Source organism: Leguminivora glycinivorella, chromosome 15 (genome assembly GCF_023078275.1).
Source record: "Leguminivora glycinivorella isolate SPB_JAAS2020 chromosome 15, LegGlyc_1.1, whole genome shotgun sequence".
Classification (NCBI taxonomy): domain Eukaryota; kingdom Metazoa; phylum Arthropoda; class Insecta; order Lepidoptera; family Tortricidae; genus Leguminivora; species Leguminivora glycinivorella.
Window position 1 is genome coordinate 14,681,688 of NC_062985.1, and position 20,500 is coordinate 14,702,187.

The window sequence follows — 20,500 nt, forward strand, 5'->3', positions numbered from 1 at the left end:
AGAGTAACTTATGATTGATTCCACTAAAGATATATAGATACATTTTAGGGTGCTTGCTGATATTCTATAGCTAAGGTGATAAAATGTACCGAGTAGGACTCTTAATTTACTACATAAATGCTCTATTTTAACTTCTGATTAGCAGAAACGTCTGCAATCGATGCCACTAGGCTTAGAATAAATTTAAAAGTGGAAAATGTCTGCCTTGGGTGAGACTTGAACTCACGGCATCTGGATCAATATTCCAGCGCTCTGCCAACTGAGCCACCAAGACTTCAACCAAGCCAGCGAAATTTTCCACTACTAAGGTCAATGGGACCCGTAGCGACATCTACCGTAATAGTGTTAAACTTCTTAAAAGACGTTAAAGACGTTTCTGCTAATCAGAAGTTAAAATTTAGCATGGTTAGCGCATCGTAACTGGTGAATTTCCAATATGACTTGGAACTCCGGTTGCCATTTAAGAAGTTTAACACTCTTACGGTATATGTCGCTACGGGTCCCATTGACCTTAGTAGTGGAAAATTTCGCTGGCTTGGTTGAAGTCTTAGTGGCTCAGTTGGCAGAGCGCTGGAATATTGATCCAGAGGCCGTGAGTTCAAGTCTCACCCAAGGCAGACATTTTCCACTTTTAAATTTATAAATTCTCTATATGAGAAGACCATGAAAAGTTTTCATCTATTTTCATACCGAGGTAATAAGTGATGCATTTAACTCTCTCAATCGGCTTACAATACATCGGCACGAAACTAGATTATTATGCAAACAAGAGAAGTCATGCGTAAACTATTGTAGGGTCTGGCGAAGAGGAAGGGGTTAAGTAAGGTGAGTGTAAAATGAGCAATTTGGTTTTTTCTGAATTTAATACTATGCCATTATCGTGCGACCACTTGAGTACGGCGTCGACGTCCTGCTGCACCGCGCGGCAGACGCCAGCGAGGTCGTCGGCGGCGCCGGTGCGCAGCACGCACAGGTCGTCGGCGAACATGTGCGGCGAGCAGTGCCGCAGCACTCCGCACAGGCTGTTCACGTGCAGCAAGTAGCACATGGGACCGCAGCCCGAGCCCTGCGGCACCCCACACCGCACTGCCTGCTCGTCGCCCACCATCGATCCCACCTTCACGCGGTAGGAGCGCGCGGTGAGATAGTCACTGAACCACTGGCTCAGTGGCTCGCCCACCCCGCACTCCCTCATGGCATCGATAAGTGTATTAGTTTCCAAGGTGTCAAATGCCTTCCGAAAATCGAAAAATACAGCCACGACTACTTTTTTATCTGTTAAATAACCATTTATTTCATTTGTAAAATTTTACAGTAGCGTATTTGTACTTTTGCCCTTTTGGAAACCATTTTGACACCTATTTAAAAATATCATCATCTGTTTAAGACACCTGTTTAAGATACTGTTTTTCTGTAAATATGATCCCAATTGATTAACAATACACTTCTCGATTACCTTGTCTAACGCTAGAAAGTATCGCTATAGGCTGATAGTTGGAATAAGATTTATAATCACCTTTTTTATGTATAGGTCGAATTATTGCTTGTTTAAGACCATCCGGGAAGCAAGATTGGGTTACTGACATATTCACTAACTTAGCTTATATAGGACTTACTCTATCTGATACAGTTTTCAAAGCGCGCATGCGTATGTGGTCGGAGCCGGGAGACTTCTTAGAGCTCATCCTGTTAATTACTCGCGACATGTCTTTACTACTCACCGGCGGCCATCGCATACACACGTCCGACTCTTTAGCGTATTCTTTCCTATTCAACCATTTATCATTACACTTATGTTTAATGAGATCAATTTCCTTAGAAAAAGTTTCTGTAAGCCCATTACATATATTTATAGTACTACCTTGTGTTTTCATGTTATTCAAAATCACTGAATCTAAAGATTTTTTGTCGTTTCCTAACATAGAATTGACTTTGTCCCATATTTTCTTAATATTATTATTGCAGTCTAATATACTCTTCTTATCTTAATCACTTTTTGCCTCCCTTATTCCAAAACGCTGAAATTACTTGTCTTCTATGCAAAACAAGTTGAACGAAGTCATAGCATACATAAAATTAGACAAAAATATTTTCTGTAATGTTAATTCCAGAGGGGAAAATGGGGGTTATGTTTGTATGGAATATCGGTTGTTCCCTTTCCTCTTTAGATACAAGACTGCTCTTTATCTTCACGACTAGCATTTCTGTGCGGAGTGGAGTACATTTTACTTCGTTCGTTACTTGACTTGTAAATTTGTAACCACGTTCACTGTATGACAAAATATTTGGTACACAAGAACCAAAGGAATAGAAAATGTTACATTAATAAATAATAGTAAACAATATTTATTTAAACTGAAATAGATATCATACACGAAAGAAAAAACGACAAGGCCCACTCCGTGGCCGAGCCGGGAATCGAACTCGGGTCTTCAGCTTACGCGCGTTTTTTTTCTTTCGTGTATGATATCTATTTCAGTTTATAATTTTTTTTATAGTATTGTACTTGAAAATCAACAATTAAAAAAAAATTATTTGTTCCTTAGTTGAATATTTATTTAATTCTACACACAAGAATATTCAGAGTAGGTAACAAAAAACCGGCCAAGAGCGTGTCGGGCCACGCTCAGTGTAGGGTTCCGTAGTTTTCCGTATTTTTCTCAAAAACTACTGAACCTATCAAGTTCAAAACAATTTTCCTAGAAAGTATTTATGAAGTTCTACTTTTGTAATTTTTTTCATATTTTTTTAAACATATGGTTCAAAAGTTAGAGGGGGGGGGGACGAGGGGACACACTTTTTTTTCCTTTAGGAGCGATAATTTCCAAAAATATTAATATTATCAAAAAACGATCTTAGTAAACCCTTATTCATTTTTAAATACCTATCCAACAAATATATCACACGTTGGGGTTGGAATGAAAAAAAAATCAGCCCCCACTTTACATGTAGGGGGAGTACCCTAATAAAACATTTCTTTCCATTTTTTATTTTTGCACTTTGTTGGCGTGATCGATATACATATTGGTACCAAATTTCAGCTTTCTAGTGCTAACGGTTACTGAGATTATCCGCGGACGGACGGACGGACGGACGGACGGACGGACGGACGGACAGACATGGCGAAACTATAAGGGTTCCTAGTTGACTACGGAAACCTAAAAACGTAAGAAAATGTATTAATAATAATTTAATAATAACCTCTTTAATTCATAAGAAGTCCGGTCCACACATCTTTGATTTTAATTATATATTTTCTCGTCTAATGTTACATAACTCGTATTAAACTACGAGTTCATTAAACTAATACTGTATAGTGATGGGTTGAATTTCACCACCACCTTTCCTTCCGGTCGTAGCTGTGTGTGACATAGGTTCCATTGTGGTATATTTATACTAATCCCCTTATTCAATCAAGCCGATGAAGTTCGTTTGTCCCTTTTCGACGTATTAGTGTGATAGAAAAGGACAAACGAACTTTATCGGCTTGATAACTTTAGAGTACGTTTATGAATAAGGGGGTAAATATACAAGGTGTTACCAAATTAGTAACGGTTGACGGTTTACGGCTGATAGTACTCCGCTCCTGGAGTAAGTATATCAATGTATGAAACATCATAGGTTTTGTTATGTTTTTTTAAAGGAAACTCGGAAACTAATGTGCTATGTTAAAACACCATGTTAATATTATAATTAAATGAGATCTCTCTAGACACTGTTAACTTGACATGAGAGAAAGTGTTATCATCCTGACAGGCAATTACATTATAGGGGATGGTTATTTAGAAAATAAATTAAAATATTGTTAAGGAAATGAAAACAAAATTGTCTTCTGGTTGTTTAGAAGAAAATTTTGTTTTAATTTCTATTGAAAATTAATTGTCTTAATGTTAATTAACGTCCCTTAAAATATCCTTGACTAATTTGGTATCACCCTATATAGTTAATATACTTAGTATGGTGTATGTATTATGGATGTGGTTACTACATACATCGTCTGTGCTACAAGTCAACGCGTAGACGCGTAGCTTGCGTAGCAAGTGAATGTTATAGCCTAGTAGAACCCATACATACAAAAATAAATGTTCCTATCTTGAATTTTAGTCTATTACTACTCTAATACAAATGCTATAGATATGATAATGATATAGATAGACGATTTTCTTTTGTTTTTATAAATCAATGAAAGAAAAGAAATGCTACTTTAAATGGTAGGAAAGATTCAATTTTGGATTGCAAAAACTATGTACAGTCAACTAATTGGAACCCTATGCCGCTGTAGAACTATGTCATAGTGACATTATTAATCAGATTGTAAGAAATCTCTAACCGCTTGTCATTTTGACATGGTTATAGCCTGGGGTTCCAATTGGTTGAGTGTACAAGAACATTGTAATGTACATTGGGTGATACAAGGAAAAGGAAGAAATCGCCCTTAAATTTAATAGTTATGTTGTGCTTCTCAAACTTTATTGCCCAACTGCCATTAACTGTAGTGCTAAGTATTTGACGTACGGCTTCATTATTGAATTGGTTATTTGGGTAATATTATTTTATATGCTTTTTTGCTTGCGTCAGATACAAGTTTATGACCAGGGCCCGTAACTTTCATGCCGATGACATCAATTTGACGTCACGCTGCATATAGGATGATTCAAGAGTTTTATTTAAAAATTAATCATTATTCATCAATCAGTTTAATCTTGACTGCAATACTAATCTATTCATACGTGAAATAATTAATACCTACTTGATACGTGAAAAATAAATTGAATTATTTGTTTATTTTTTATACATACCTTTTATTCAATAGTTTTGTTACCATATTTCAATAAATTATAAAAACAAAACAAATTGTTTCCTTTTCGTTTCACGTATCAAGTAGTATTAATTATTCCACGTATGAGTAGCTTACTTTTAAAGTCATTTGTATATGATTAAATTGATTAATAAATAATGATTAATTGTTACAATAAAAATATTTGAATCATCCTATATGCAGCGTGACGTTAAATTAATGTCATCGGCATGAAAGTTACGGGCCCTGTTTATGACTTATGTTAGTTATGTACCTATCAAGAGCCGAAATAAAATATTTACTGGTGTTTATGTATTTTAATATACAGTCATACACATAATAAGAATCTACGGGCATATTTTTATTTTCTTGTTTGTTTTACTTTTTCTTCCAAATGTAGGAATTTTTGTACTTTTTCTACTCAGAATCATAAGCACTTTCGCTGTCTCACAATTTTTTTCCACTAAGTCACAATTTCTCATACAACTGGTTTGTTCGTAACTCAGAGGAAGACAAAAAAATGTATGGAAATTTTGGGACTCATGATTCTGAGTAGAAAAAGTGCAAAAATTTCTAGAAAAAAAAAGTGAAATCGACCACAAAATATATTTTTGCCCCTACATGAAAATTATAAGAAAAAAATTAATAAAAAAGAATAAAAACCTCAAAGTCACAAGTAATGCAATGTCGAATAATGTATATTATTAATTGTGTATATTATGAACTTTAGAATTTAGTAAAACAGGACGTAAACCATAAAGCAGCTTGTTTTTTAACCTCTGTACACGTAGTTATTTTGTTGCTATTTTCTTTGAAACCCACGAAAACCGCGAATGATATTTTACTATTCAAGTTTCGAATTTTTATACACCGTGATTATTTTGTTTTCAACGGAAGATTTGACGAAGTTCGACACGCTGTTAGGTTTATCATCGGGAACCACCCTGTATATTAAATAGGAAAATTTTTTTTTTTAGTTTTCATACATAATAAATTAATTAATAAGTGTAAGGGGACCTTAATAATAATATTAAAGTGTCAAGTGTCTGTGATGGCATAATGTCAAAACAAATAACATAAGGAAGTGATAAAGGATGTGTTCAGTTCACACGTATTCAGTAATTATTTTTTTTTTAATAATTCGATAACCGTAAGAGTTAAGACGCTAGTTTATTAGAGAAATTAATTGTATTTGACCTGAAGAACCTTCTCTTAAAGTAAACGGAATTCAATTAAAACACGGTGTATAAGTTAGTGACTTATTATTTCTATGCCGTATGTGGCAGGATGTGCTGATCAAAAAATTCAGATTCAAAGAATTAAAATATTTGATTGATTGATAATATTTTCATAAGCTATAATATATATAGGGACGTAAATAATTTCCTTGCAACAGCAAACCCCTTTCAACCATCGGGAACAGATAATCATATTCAACCTTCCAATTGAATTCATAGCCTACTCAGCACACGTATGTTCAGGTTAATTTAAGCCACAAAACGCCACCTGAGAATGTCTGCAGACAAAATATCATTTTTGGCATAAAGGCGACGGTTAGGTATTCCACGCGCGGCGCCCTTTGTCCGCGCGCCTTTATTATGAAAATCACGGTACTTGGTTGCCGCTTGAGCGCTGCCGCTGCGTTGGCGTAAGCTGTGTACTCGCTTAGGATACTTAAATATGTTTTAGCATCGCTGGCTTCGAGTATTTTCGGCTGCTTCTCAGTTTTTTAAACGTTCTGGGAAGCTAGTGTGTGGATTTACTGAGATGGTAATATTATAAAATTTATAAAACTGCAATTTTGTTATAAAATAAATTTATAGAACGCGTTTATTAGGTTTGCTTAAAATTACGCTCTCTTCATAAGTATTATCAAGGACATATGTAACTCCGTATAGACAGATAAAGTCTAAGAAAAAAACGTACGTCAAAACCATACAGAAAAAGGTACGGTGACCTAGATGGCGATACACCTTTGGGGGACGCTCGGTAAGATGGCGCTAATATTAATATTTGACATTTTAACACATTTCAATCAAGCTAAGAATATGGGCAAAATTGTCAAAACTGAGGTTCAAAAGTTTTAAGCCTATGTCGAGAGATGGCTGTCTATGCACTGTGATTACACATTTTACTTTGACAGTAACTCTCTATAATACTCGATCCTCTTTGGTATTTATCTTAAACATATTAGGACTGTTCAAAGCTACATAAAGTGAAAGGCTTTACAATTACTGTACGGGTGAGCTCCATCTAAAGCAAATTCCACTAGCTTTGATATATTAGGGTAAATTTTATTATAGCCGGTCAGTTTTTATTAAAAAAAAACATGACCTACATGTGTGGAATTGTTTATACATGTGTGGATGTTGTCGTATTTCTCGAGGTGATTTCCACTTCGGTTGATGACAAATGCCTTCGCTGGGATGATTTTAGCTGTGTCCACCCGTAAGTACATAAACTCATGATGAACAAAGAAGTTTTATTCGTCGTCTTAGTTATTGCGGCAATGGCTTGAGTTGCTCTCGTATATATGCTATCCGTACATTGTAATTACATTGTAATGTGTCGTGTAGTTTAATTTATAAGCTTTTTTACGCGCGAGGATAAAACCTGCACTTTTTTAATTATGTCAATTCCCTTAAGCAATTGCAACTATCCCACTCTCCCTGAGTGGGATAGTTGCAATATTAGTGAAAGTTGTTAACAAAAATTAACTCGATGTCAGTTTTGTGACGACAATTAAGCATAAAATTTCAATGAAAATATTGATTTTATGTTAATTACATAAACTATAAGCAATAATTCCAGATTCCATTTAGATTTTTAGACAAATTTTATTCTTAATTGTCGTCACAAAACTGACATCGAATTTTGTTAACAACTGTCACTAAGTTTGGGTCCCAATTTCTGAAAATGCCCAGTTACGGGCACAGTCATTTTGGACACTAGAATGAGTGAACGTTCCACTTTTTGCCATTTTATTGTGATATTTTTAGGGATTTTTGTGTCAATTGTACTCAGAATCACGAGCGCCTTCTATATCAATATGATACAAAAAGGGCCCCAGAATTTCTATACATTTTGGTCACTTTTCTTTGTTGTTACCCCATACAAAATATTTATTTATTTATTATTTATTTATTTGAAAACATATTTCAATGACATTACAGATGAATCCAATGCGTCATGAAACTTAAATTTAAAAAAAGTTAGTAAGGACATTAAAAAAACATTACAAACAATAACCCCCTTAGTCATAAAGTTATCAAGCCGATGAAGTTCGTTTGTCCTTTTCTCTCACACCAATACGTCGAAAAGGGACAAACGAACTTTATCGGCTTGATAACTTTAGAATACGTTTATGAATAAGGGGTTTAAAGTATTACAACTAAACAATTGATTTGGGCGATGACATAACTTCGTGGCTCGTGGCGTCGGTTGCCTCGGTGTAGAGTTTGGCAGGATCTAGGAAATATATGGGAAATGGTAACAAAATAAGAAAAAATTGTATGGGACAAATTTTGTATCTATTAGGATTGAAAAAGCTAATGATTCTGAGTTGAAATAACATAAAATTTATCAAAAATATCACATCATAAAATAGCACAAAAAAAGAAAAGCTAAAGAAAAATGTAGGGCAGAAAGAAAAGTAACGTTATGCATGACTCTCCCCGTGCCCCTTTATCCTTTACCAGTTATTACGTATTTTCATATGTTAGGTACTTCATAGCATAAATGTCATGAAGACGCAGATTCATTGTATGGAGAAAAGTAACAGCACCCCCAACGGTTATTATTAGAGCCAATATGAACCACAAAATTAAAAATTTGAAAAAACCCCCGACCGCGACATAGTAGACCGATTTTCATGAAACATGGCTAAGAACACTCCCGAGCTCCCGACTAACTCAGCTTTCAAACAAAAAAAACTAAATCGAAATCGGTTCATCCGTTCGGGAGCTACGATGCCACAGACAGACATACACACAGACATACAGACAAACAGACAGACAGACAGACAGACAGACAGACAGACAGACACGTCAAACTTATAACACCCCGTCGTTTTTGCGTCGGGGGTTAAAAATTACACAGCCAGACATACTTACATTTTCGTGATATTAAACAACACAGCTGTGAATAGAGACAAATTGCTAAAAATATTTATACATTAATGAACAGGCAATAACGTTCTGTATACATATTTTTGCCACTTTGACGACCGGTCTGGCTCAGTCTGTAGTGACCCTGCCTGCTGAGCCGCGGTCCTGGGTTCGAATCCCGGTAAGGGCATTTATTTGTGTGATGATCACAGATATTTGTTCCTGAATCATGGACGTTTTCTATATGTATATAAGTATTTCGTCACTACTTTTAAAAAAACTTGTATCTTCGTCTGTCAATGAAAAGAAAATTGTAGTAAGTATGTATGGAATGCATATATACTTATTGCGTTTTAACTTTGAGGAACAGCGTGAGATACGAGATTTTTTAAAAGTAGTGACGATTTGTATACATATTATATGTATCGTTGTCCGAGTACCCACAATACAAGCCTTCTTGAGCTTACCGTGGGGCTCAGTCAATCTGTGTAAGAATGTCCTATAATATTTATTTATTATTATTTATTTACTTTGTCTGAATTCACAGCTGTGTTGTTAACTGTAGTTACATCTAAAACGTCAGAGGGTCTAGCTTGGCTGCGTTGGCTACCTTTTGAGAGACAATAGTTATTTGTTTTACAAGGGGGTAAAGTACCTAGTTGTTTAACCGCACGTGCCAATATTGATACTCGAGCAAGCGAAAGATGGTTCTAAAAGCGAGAGTGGTTCAAAAAGTGGAACCTTGAGCGTTGCGAGGGCACAAACTTTGCCACCGAGTGAAACACAAAATTTTTCACCACACTAACACGAAGAAAATACTGACTATAAAACATCAAACTAAATCAAATCTATCGATTTATTCAATATTTATGATTCAAAATTATCATTTATAGGTGAATTTTATCAGCTAGCTTAAGATATCAAGTTAAAATTTGTATGTAATTACTTTGCACTCTTGTGGATAAAATGCAATTGTTCTATCTGTTTTCGAATAGCAAAGTAAGCCTCTACCCGTTGGTGTGGTGAAAAAAATATTTTCAGGTTTTTTTCGTGTGGTTTAAAGAGGCGATGATGTGTTTTTTTTCAATTAAGTCCATTACATTGTTCAAAGCTATAAAATACTCATTATTTAAGTAATGATAATAAATCAAAGTACATAATTGGGTTAAATCGGTTCGTTCATTAATTTTACATCCCGGTGACTCGTTTGGCTAACGAGGTGGACTACAATCAAATAATGCCGATTGAATATCGTTAATTCGATTAATTGGAACTATTGGAACAACAAGTTCCGGGTGTCATTATTTATAACCCACGCAAAAACAACTCTCTGCCTGTCTATGTGTCTGTGTCTGTCTATGGTATCGTAGGTCCCAAAAGGATGACCCGATTTAGTTTTTTTTGTTTGAAAGCTGAATTAGTTGGGAGTGTTCTTAGCCATGTTTTATGAAAATAGGTCACTGTGTCGGGGATTTTTTCAAAATTTTAATTTAGTATTTTGGTTAGTTTATGTTACAGTGCAGTAGGATATTGGTATATATATTTTTGAATGAAATAGGTCTGTAAAAAAATACCTATATTTTACATTTCAAAATAATGACAGGTAAAATAAGTAATCTAGCGGCGCTGCCGAATGCTGCTCTTAAATGCTTATTTAGTCAGATCTGTAAAAACTACCATTGTAAATAAGGGCTAACGATGATGATATTAATATTATTTAAGTTGAGAATACATCTGTATTGTAATTGCGTTTGTGTTCAGTAAAATTATCAAATATCTCAATTTCGTAATAAAAAATATACAGAATTTATTTTCCTGAAAATGTAGGTACTTTCAGTCCGTAGTCATTCTAACAAGAAAGAAAAAGGTCCAGACTAGATGCAAATTGGACAGTACAGCCTTTGTAAAACCTCAGTTCTATTAATACACGGATGCTGTCAACCGGCTCAAAACATGGCACATCCTCATTACAACATGAGGAGGTGACATAGTTTTTTTCCACTTTTCAGACGTTGGATTACGTACTGAAAGTTTCGCCGAAGGAAGTATCAATTATAAGTGCGTTATCACATTATCAGATCCGATATCGGATGCCTGACCGACATCCCATACATTACAGGCGCCATCTTTGTCCATTATTTTTTCCATTGAAATCCTTCCGACATCTGATATCGGATCGGTTAATGTGAAAAGGCCTAAGGCTTATGCGGCAATTGCGTAAAACATCGAATGTAGTTCTCTCCTTATTTCACGTTTATTTATGTTTCTGTCGTTTTAAGTTACTCGTACTCATAGCATTACTATGACGACCGGTCTGGCCTAGCGCGTAGTGACCCTGCCTGCTACGCCGCGGTCCCGGGTTCGAATCCCGGTAAGGGCATTTATTTGTGTGATGAGCACAGATATTGTTCCTGAATCATGGATGTTTTCTATGTATATAAGTATTTGTATATTATATATATCGTTGTCTGAGTACATGCAACACAAGCCATCTTGAGCTTATCGTGGGAGTCAGTCAATCTGTGTAAGAGTGTCCTATAATATTTATTTATTACGCAAAGTTGCTGGCGTCCTGTTGAAATAGTTCATTTTCAAATAATTATATGCAAAAATCGAAAACATTTTAATCAACAAATGTAGGTACTAGGATCCCACTCAGTAGTGACTTGGTGTTGCCCTTTCTTTATCGGCTTTTAAAGGTAAATCTTATGGAGTAAAATTAGTTAAGTTCCAACTTAAAATTACATTCTGTAAGATTATGTGTATTTGCGATAGTCTGCATATCTATTTTAAGTACTACATCGAATCTTTAATGAACGTATTGTCTTTCTTTCTTTCACTATTATTACATCGAAGTCTAGCACAAGTCAAACAAAGTCTTACAGTCTTTGTTCGGCTTAAAAACTAATTTATCTTACTGGATTTCTCATTAAAGTTTCGATGTTTGTTGGACACACGGCACATGTAGCCGTGTGCGCCTAGTGTCCTCGCGAGTGAGTTTCATATTATTAGAATACGGCATTTGGTCGGTCGGCTGAATTGAATGTAACCTCGGTCAGTAATGTATATGAAATCGCATGGGGTCGCCGTCTATACACCGTGTTTTTATTGAATTCAGTTAACTTCGGCATGTGGACGGGTTCCACGCGACGTTGCGCAAGCGCTGCGCCGCGACGCTCCGCAGGGTGCGCGACAGTCGCCACAGTCTCTTAGCTGTAGTGGCAGGTAGATGGGATAGTGCACTTGTTAGGCACTGGACCTTCCAACATCTTAGTTTAAGTACTAACATAGTATTTTAAGTATTTCTGTAACTAACATACTATGGATTGTATTGTCTGAAATAAATGATTTTTATTTTTTATTTTATTTTATATCGTCACTACTTTTAAACAACCTTGTATCTTGGTCTGTCAATGAAAAGAAAATTGTAGTAAGTATGTATGGAATGCATATAGACTTACTGCGTTTTAACTTTGAGGAACAGCGTGAGATACGAAATTTTTTTTAAGTAGTGACGATATAGTTATAGGAAACAGAATAGCATTGTTATTTTTTAAATTCGTAACTTTTTCTGAAAAACACCATGCACCTGCCATAGATGTTCGATATACGATTGACATGTCAAGTTGACACTTACTTAGTGCGAGTTAATTGTAAGCCCGTTTCTCAATGAGCAATTAAAGTAACATCTATCGCTCGTTGTATGGTTTTTTTAGAAAAATATACGAATTTAAGACAACTAACTATGCCATTCTGTTTCCTATAATGGACCTATAACTATATGCCGAAGTTAACGGAATTCAATAAATACACGGTGTATAAGCATTAACGCCTGCGTTTACTGCATTCAGATCCGGAAGATGCAGTAAGGAACAGGCTATAGCAGCTGTCAAAAATTGACAGGTGAACAAGTCTGCTGCTGGCGCTGTTGCCGAGAATTTGATCTAGTATTTGGAAGCCTAGTTCGTTTTCACATTATCCGATCCGATATCGGATGTCGGAAGGATTTCAATAGAAAAAATCCAAGATGGCGCCTGTAATGTATGAGACATCGGTCCGACGTCCGATATCCGTCCGACTTAGGGTCACTTGCACCAAAGAAAAAGAAGAGTTAACCCGAGGGTTAACCCACCATTTTATATGGAATTTGACAGCCCACTAACTAGTTAATTAGTTGGTGCAAGTGGGCCTTAATTGTGTACCTTTTTTTTTCGACGATCAACTGTTAGTTGACATTTTTCCAGTGGTAGGAAAATATTGACGTTTTTTCTCTGTCCTACATTAATGGGGAACTTTTTACTAAAGCAGAGAATGTTACCATAAAATGTCTGTGCCTCGGCCTCGCTTGTTTCTCAAAGTAGTGCGAATAACCTAACCACAAAATTAAAATTTTGAAAAAACCCCCGACCGCGACACAGCGGACCGATCTTTATGAAACATGGCTAAGAACACTCCCGACTAACTCAGCTTTAAAAAAAAAAAAAACTTAATCGAAATCGGTTTATCCGTTCGGGAGCTACGATGCCACAGACAGACACACACAGACAGACAGACAGACAGACAGATAGACACGTCAAACTTATAACACCCCGTCGTTTTTACGTCGGGGGTCAAAAACTAGTTTTAACTATGAAAAAGTTTTATTATAAATGTGTTCCTTGTGGTAGTTTGCATGAAAAAATAATCCATAATATTGAATATTACAACAATAAACTAACCACAAAATTAAAATTTTGAAAAACCCCCGACCGCGACCTAGTGGACCGATTTTCATGAAACATGGCTAAGAACACTCCCGACTAACACAGCTTTCAAATAAAAAAAAACTAAATCGAAATCGGTTCATCCGTTCGGGAGCTACGATGCCACAGACAGACACAAACACAGACAGACAGGCAGATAGACACGTCAAACTTATAACACCCCGTCGTTTTTACGTCGGGGGTTAAAAACTAGTTTTAACTATGAAAAAAAATTATTATAAATGTGTTCCTTGTGGTAGTTTGCATGAAAAAATAATCCATAATATTGAATATTACGACAAAAAGAAAATAAAACCCCTCGACATAGTGGACCGATTTTCATGACACGTGGCTAAGAACACCCCTGACTAATTCAGCTTTCAAACAAAAAAAACCTACAAGAAATATATTTACAATTACCAAAAAAGAAAATATCACAAACTTTTCTGTTTTCAGAGATTAAGGCATGTTCACGAAATAGAAAAATTTAAATAAAACGTTTACTTCTTATAGTACTGAAAACAAAAAAACATATTTATATGTAAAAACATTTTGAAAATAAAATGTAACCCAAAATTTACAGAAACTCTATGAATTGGCGAATTCCTTGACTTTGTTGCGAACACCTGCTATCAGTGCGCGTATTGAACTGTTATTGAACTGACGAGCAGCTGCGTTCCAAATTTGTTTAAAGTCAGCTTCATTGTCGGCCACTGCACCTTTCTTGAGCAGGTATCGCTTGATGTTTGCCCAATACCTTTCAATCGGGCGGAGTTCTGGGCAATTTGGCGGGTTCATGATTTTCGCAATATAACTAACGTTCTCGGCATCAAGCAAATTTAAGGTGGCTTTAGCGTAATGAGCAGATGCTAAATCAGGCCAAAATATTGGCGGAAGTGCATGTCTCCTATATAAAGGCAAAATACGCTTTTTGATGCACTCCTGTCGGTAAACATCACCGTTGATTGTGCCGGTAGTAAAAAAGCTCGAACTCTTTAACCCGCAAGAGCATATAGCTTGCCATACTAGTATCTTGGGGGCGAATTTCTCAAAAGCCACGCACTTGTGCTTTTCTGGAATATCCTCGCTAGCCGCACACGTATAAAACTGAGGCCCTGGCCCCGTAGCCGAATGGCATTTCTCCGACGCCAAACGAAAACGAAACGTAGTCCGGCTCTGTCGCGCCAATACGCAAGAGCGACAGGGATAGACATCTACTAGCGCTTCGTTTCGTGAGCGTTTCGTGAGCGTTTGTGCCATTCGGCTACGCACCCTGGTAAGGTTTTCATATCTTTTTTTACATATGTCTCGTCATCCATTAAAATGCACCGGCCGCTATTTTGAATTAAAAATTTGCTCAAAAGTTTAGCTCGAGATTTCGCTCTTTCGAGCTGGGCGGGAGTCCTTTTTGGGATTTTCTGTTTCTTCCTAGTCTGTAAATAATTTTTTCTTTTAGCGTTTTGCACGTTCCCAACCGAAGTCTTTAACTTTTTGGCTACATCCCGGGTAGAGGCCGATGGATTTCGACGGAACGCCGCAACTATTGCTGCGTCCAATTGCGGCTTCACGCAGCCTTTTTTGCGACCTCGGCCTGGCAGATCCCCTAGTATATTATATTCCCCAAACTTTTTTATAACTTTTCGCACACCATCCTTAGATATTTTGAACCGTTTTGCGAGTTGTCGCATCGAAATTCCTTTTTCTGTGCAATAGGTGACTATAATTAATTTATGAATATTTGGATTTATTCTCGGCATATTTATTTTTATGTTGTAAGTGACATCTAATGTATATTTTTCTTAAACTTGATCATACCTACGTTCGAATGCCAGGTATTAGCATTGCAAAAAGTTTTTATATAAGTATGTAGGCCCAACTATAGATGGCTACTTTATTTCGTGGACAAGCTGTAACCTTGCAACGGCTACTTCCTATTATTTATTTGTAAACCTTGGTATCCAAGATGTGTTCTACAGAGCACATCTAAGATCCTGGTCACGGCACCAAATGTAACTAAACCTCCGCTCACCTTACTTATTTACTTACTTACTTGACTAACCAACAGTATAGTTAACCCCCCTTTAAATATACCCCATAAATTTGGCCTTGTGATCGTCTAGCGTGAATAAGTAGAACCCTTCGAAGTGAACCGCGATAACCTAGATCCTTTAATGAGTATCAGCTGTATTTTTGACTAATTTTTAAAATTTTATTTATTTATATTTTAAAAAAAGAATAAAGGTTATTGTAGCATAATAATATAGTGTTATAGAAGAGTATTTTATCAGATTTAGGCCTAGAAAGTTATATGTGAGAAAATTAATGACATGATGAAGAAATTTTAGAATAAAATTTAGTGAGTGAAACTTACATGAAATTTATTTAATATTTATATTAAAAGATATTTTGGTAATCATCATCCGCTACGCCTTATTAGTGGTCCCGGCTTGGGCAAGGGCTTGCGATACGGTATGGGACCCCTGACCTGATCAAACCACTTAATCAGGATCCTAAGCGAGTAAGCCTGAAGGGCTATCTATCTACAAACTAACCCCTTTTTTATTTTGTTTCTTTTCACTAGCTAAACCCCCCTTTTCCCCAATACTGCTAATAGACCATAACTTCTCGATCCTTCTAATGTATCATCAAGGCTCCGAGTAGTTGCTACCACTGAGAACGAAGTAAGTAAGTCTAGTAACTCCTTGAAGCTTTTGACTTGTCATCAGTGGACGGCGCTCGCATGCCACTGGGCCCTATAACAAACCTATGCTTTTTATTCCAAAGAATAGTTTGTTTCCCTAACCAACTTGATAGAATTCACCTTGAAAACTAGTTAGCAACACTCACTGGCTCGATGCTACACAAAGAATCAGAAATTGCTACCACAATTATTTATTTCACTCAGATAAATTAAGTAATGAGAGATTTTATAAATTACCAGTTTTACCACATATTTTAAGATAATAAACACCACATTTAAAATCCATTTAAACCATATAAATAGTATTAGTTAAATTATTTCTCCACAATACACATTGACCAATTATATTCCAAGACCAATCATAAAAGAACTCTACTTTCATAGAAATAGTGTGTGACTTTACCCTAGTCCTATCGTTTTCCCTATTCTAGCATATCTGAAACACAGACCGTCACTTACCATAGATCTTGTGTTCAAAATATGCACAAGTGTATCCCTACCATAAGCTGTACAGTTCAGCCAGCGAAGCTGAGATAGGCAACCTATAGGCTTGTGTTCTTATCCCCCCCTCTGCTTTTGCCCGCGGGCTAGGGTAGCAGAGAGTAGATCGCCCTATCCGTGTATATATCCAGTATTCTAGGACACACCAGCACCAGCCACATGAGAGACCCAGCTGCGATCAACTTTACTTAGATGTGGATCGATCACAACCGAAATCCCCAGCAACCAACGCCAGCATGGACTAGAGCACCGAGTAAATAAATATATATAAATATAGGACCCCAGCCTCAAATACTGCCGACTTCAGTGAGCAAGGATTACTCCTAATGCCTTTCGTCAATCGTGAAAGTCCTCACTTCCATCTAACAGTTGGACTCTTTGAGACCGGTGAGAAAATACGCTTTTGTAAGTATAGAAAAGCGTCCAAGCCCTCCACTTGGAACAAAAAGACCCCTAAACGCCTCTTATTTGACACCGTAAGGGAAGAAGCGCCTAGCCGGACAACAGTCTGTCACAAACAATGATCTGGCTTATAACTTTCACAAAATAACCCCATAGAAAATTACTAAATTCAATTTTACTGACCAACTAAACAAACGAGTGAAGTTTCCTTTACGTGCTATAATCTAAGCTTAGTTTTGCAAGAATTACTCCCTACAAAACCAAACACAGACTTATCTCCAAGCACCAGCCATACATCGACCCAGTCTTTGTATTGCTTAACGGCACTCATGAAACAAGGCACAGAAAACTTCACTATACACATCAATTTAAATGTAACACTACACTATAAATAGAACACTAAAATAACCCCCAACTGACAGTAAAGCAATTCCACTACAGGTCTAGGTTCAACTGTACGACGATATTGTCCCCGCACAACCAAACAGAGACACAATTTCAAAGTTTACAATCACTTAGAATAATTTCCAAGTAAAAACAAACAGAGAAATAATAGCAGAACAACTTCACTCACCAGTATAACACACGAAAGCCAGAGACACTGTTAGTCTTGTAGATATTTTAAGAAATGACGCGCGTCGGCTCGCTCCGACCCTTTTATAGATAAAAATGAGCGACAAAAGAGCTACAAAAGAGCGACAAAAAGGCTACAAAAGGGCTACAAAAGAGCGACAAAAAGGCTACAAAAGAGCGACTGGCTACAAAAGAGCTACAAAAGAGCGACAAAAGAGCTACTGGCGACAAATAACAATGGATAGCCGCTAAATTACACTTATAAGAAAAAGGTCGTAACTGTTTTGTTTACTAAGTCGTACGCCTTAGGCATTAATGTCCAAGACAGCTCAGCACGTACGTTTTTGCTTCTCAATAGTAACATCTGCATGACTGCACGTGTTTTAGAGTGAAATGGAAATATCTTTTGTTGATTCCTATTACGTAATGAAACATTTTATATTGTGGTAAATATAAATATGCAAATATTACTTTATCAAAGGTTTTTAACCAGTTTTGTAAATCAAATACATAATAAAATATCATTTTTGTTTCTAAATGCTACAATAAACACACCCAGAAAATATATACACTACTTATCATTATCAATTTTTACGACCTATAATTGAAATCAAGATATAATATTGGAACGCTACTCAGTTGACAACTGTCAGTGTCAGTATTTCATCCATGTGAACGTAGTTTGTTGATAAATACGTTTTTCAACCTGTTTTGCATCGAATAACAGTGAATTTTATGAGTGAAGACGTGACTATACATGTGATTAAACATCACAGATATTATTTGTTAAAATATCCAATGAAATCCCAAAGAAAATATGCACCAAGAAAGTTGGCCAAGGAAAAGTTGATTCGCCGTAAGTTTTATATGTAATAACGAGTCAATTTCCTCGTCATAGACGCTTGTTCTGTTACAAAGCCTTACAAGTAAAATAAGATAGTTTGTTCTGCGCAGCTTTGCTGTAAGCCCCGAGGCTGTCAAGTTTATAATTGTAGAACGTAAAGCGAGCTTTTAGTTACAACGTAACTACAAAGTTTTGAACTCTAAATACGTAGTTTTTTATACCTCCATTTATTTTTTATACCTCCATTTATAAATTTTTTTCAGTACAGATGGTGTTTTTTTTACGCACTAGTGCAAGAAGTGGTTCATTATATGCCAGGTCGAAACTTTGAAGGCTCATCTGTACTGAAAAACGTCGTACGATACACGTGCAAAAAGGAAATTCGTAACTCGTGTCGATTTAAAACACTCCGGTCGTGTTTTAATTTATCGCCACTCGTTTCTAACTTCCTTTTTTACGCACTTGTATCGTAATGTACTATTTTAATATATATAGTCCTCCACATCGATTTCGATGACGGCGACCTCAGCAGTCAAGATTTTTCCCTCTTGTGAGCTCTTATGTGGCTAGCCAGGCCAAACTTGCTCTTAAAAATTCGATCACACTCACGGCAGTACAGTTGACCAGCCGTGTTGTATGTATACACGTAGGAGGGCTTAGGTCTTTCCTTACGTAATTGGCGTTTTGTGTCTAATGTCGTGAGGCGATTTTCCTCAAACAATTTGATGGATTCGAAGATGGTAGACCGCCAAGATGACCGGTTAACAGCGAGCTCCTCCCAACGTGCAGGATCGATAGCACACGCATTCAGGTGACGTTTCAGCACGTCCTTATAGCGAAGATGCTGACCGCCGTGCTTCCGCTTACCATCTGCTAATTCTGAGTAGAAAGTAGCTTTAGGTAAGCGGCGATCGTCCATTCGGAGAACATGCCCACACCACCTGAGTTGGCGCTGCATCAATAGCGCCTCCATGCCTAACATCCCAGAGCGGCGCAGAACCTCGGTGTTTGGAATTCGGTCTTGCCACTTAATCCTCAGTATGGACCTTAGACATCTTATATGATACGTGTCTAGTCTTTTGATATCAGGCTTGTACAGGCACCATGTTTCTGCGCCATAAAGTAGTACTGGGATTATGAGGGCTTTATAGACGTTTATCTTTGTCTCAAGCTTGATGTCATGGGATCTCCAGACACGATCACTGAGACGCCCGAAGTTGGCAGCGGCGCTAGCAATGCGCGACGGTATTTCCGAAGCCAGGGTGTTATCGTGTCTTAAAGTGCTCCCAAGATATTTAAAATGACTGACTTCATCTAGCGGTTTCTGACCTAGATTCAACGCCGTTGAGTCGGATTGAACTCCCCGGGGTGGTTGCTTGAGGAGTTGCGTCTTGGAAGCACTTATTACCAGGCCGAATTGCTGACAAGAGCGGTTTAACGCGTCGATGTAGGTTTGGAGTTGGGCCATACTGTCAGACATAAGGCACACGTCGTCAGCATAAAGTATCTCCATTATGGAGACTCTTTGCACTTTAGACTTCGCCCTGAATCTTGTTATGTCAAAGACACCTTTCTCTGTTCTCACGTTTAGTTGTATGTGGTTGCCACAACTCTTCAAAGCGTCTCTCATCACCACGGAAAAATATATGGCAAAGAGTGTAGGTGCCATGACACATCCCTGCTTAACACCACTTGTAATCTGGATTTCCTCAGAGAGTTCGTTTTCATGTTGAACCTGAGCTTTCATACCGATGTGGAATTGGCGAACGAGGTTTACGAACTTCTTTGGATACCCAGATTTCCGTAGGACACGCCATAAGGCTTCGCGTGGGA

The 20,500-nt window shown here is 37.0% G+C and overlaps 1 protein-coding gene across 1 annotated transcript; it reads right to left on the reverse strand.

Annotated features, from left to right (window-relative positions):
• Positions 1-364: 364 nt before the first annotated feature.
• Positions 365-15,548, reverse strand: LOC125234214. The gene is made up of 4 exons (XM_048140423.1): positions 14,919-15,548; positions 14,312-14,760; positions 869-1,275; positions 365-379 (listed from the first exon to the last, which is right to left on the reverse strand). The coding sequence occupies exons 1-4, from the start codon at positions 15,401-15,403 to the stop codon at positions 365-367; spliced, it is 1,356 nt and encodes a 451-aa protein (XP_047996380.1). The 5' UTR covers positions 15,404-15,548.
• Positions 15,549-20,500: the final 4,952 nt, after the last annotated feature.

Excerpts from the sequence above, each read along its gene's own strand:
- LOC125234214 (XM_048140423.1), bottom strand. The coding sequence starts at position 15,403 with ATGCCGAGAATAAATCCAAATATTCATAAATTAATTATAGTCACCTAT. Across the intron at positions 14,761-14,918 it reads GATATGAAAACCTTACCAGG|GCCTCAGTTTTATACGTGTG; the intron begins GTGCGTAGCCGA and ends TACGGGGCCAGG. Across the intron at positions 1,276-14,311 it reads AATTTGGAACGCAGCTGCTC|ATAAAAAAGTAGTCGTGGCT; the intron begins GTCAGTTCAATA and ends GTTATTTAACAG.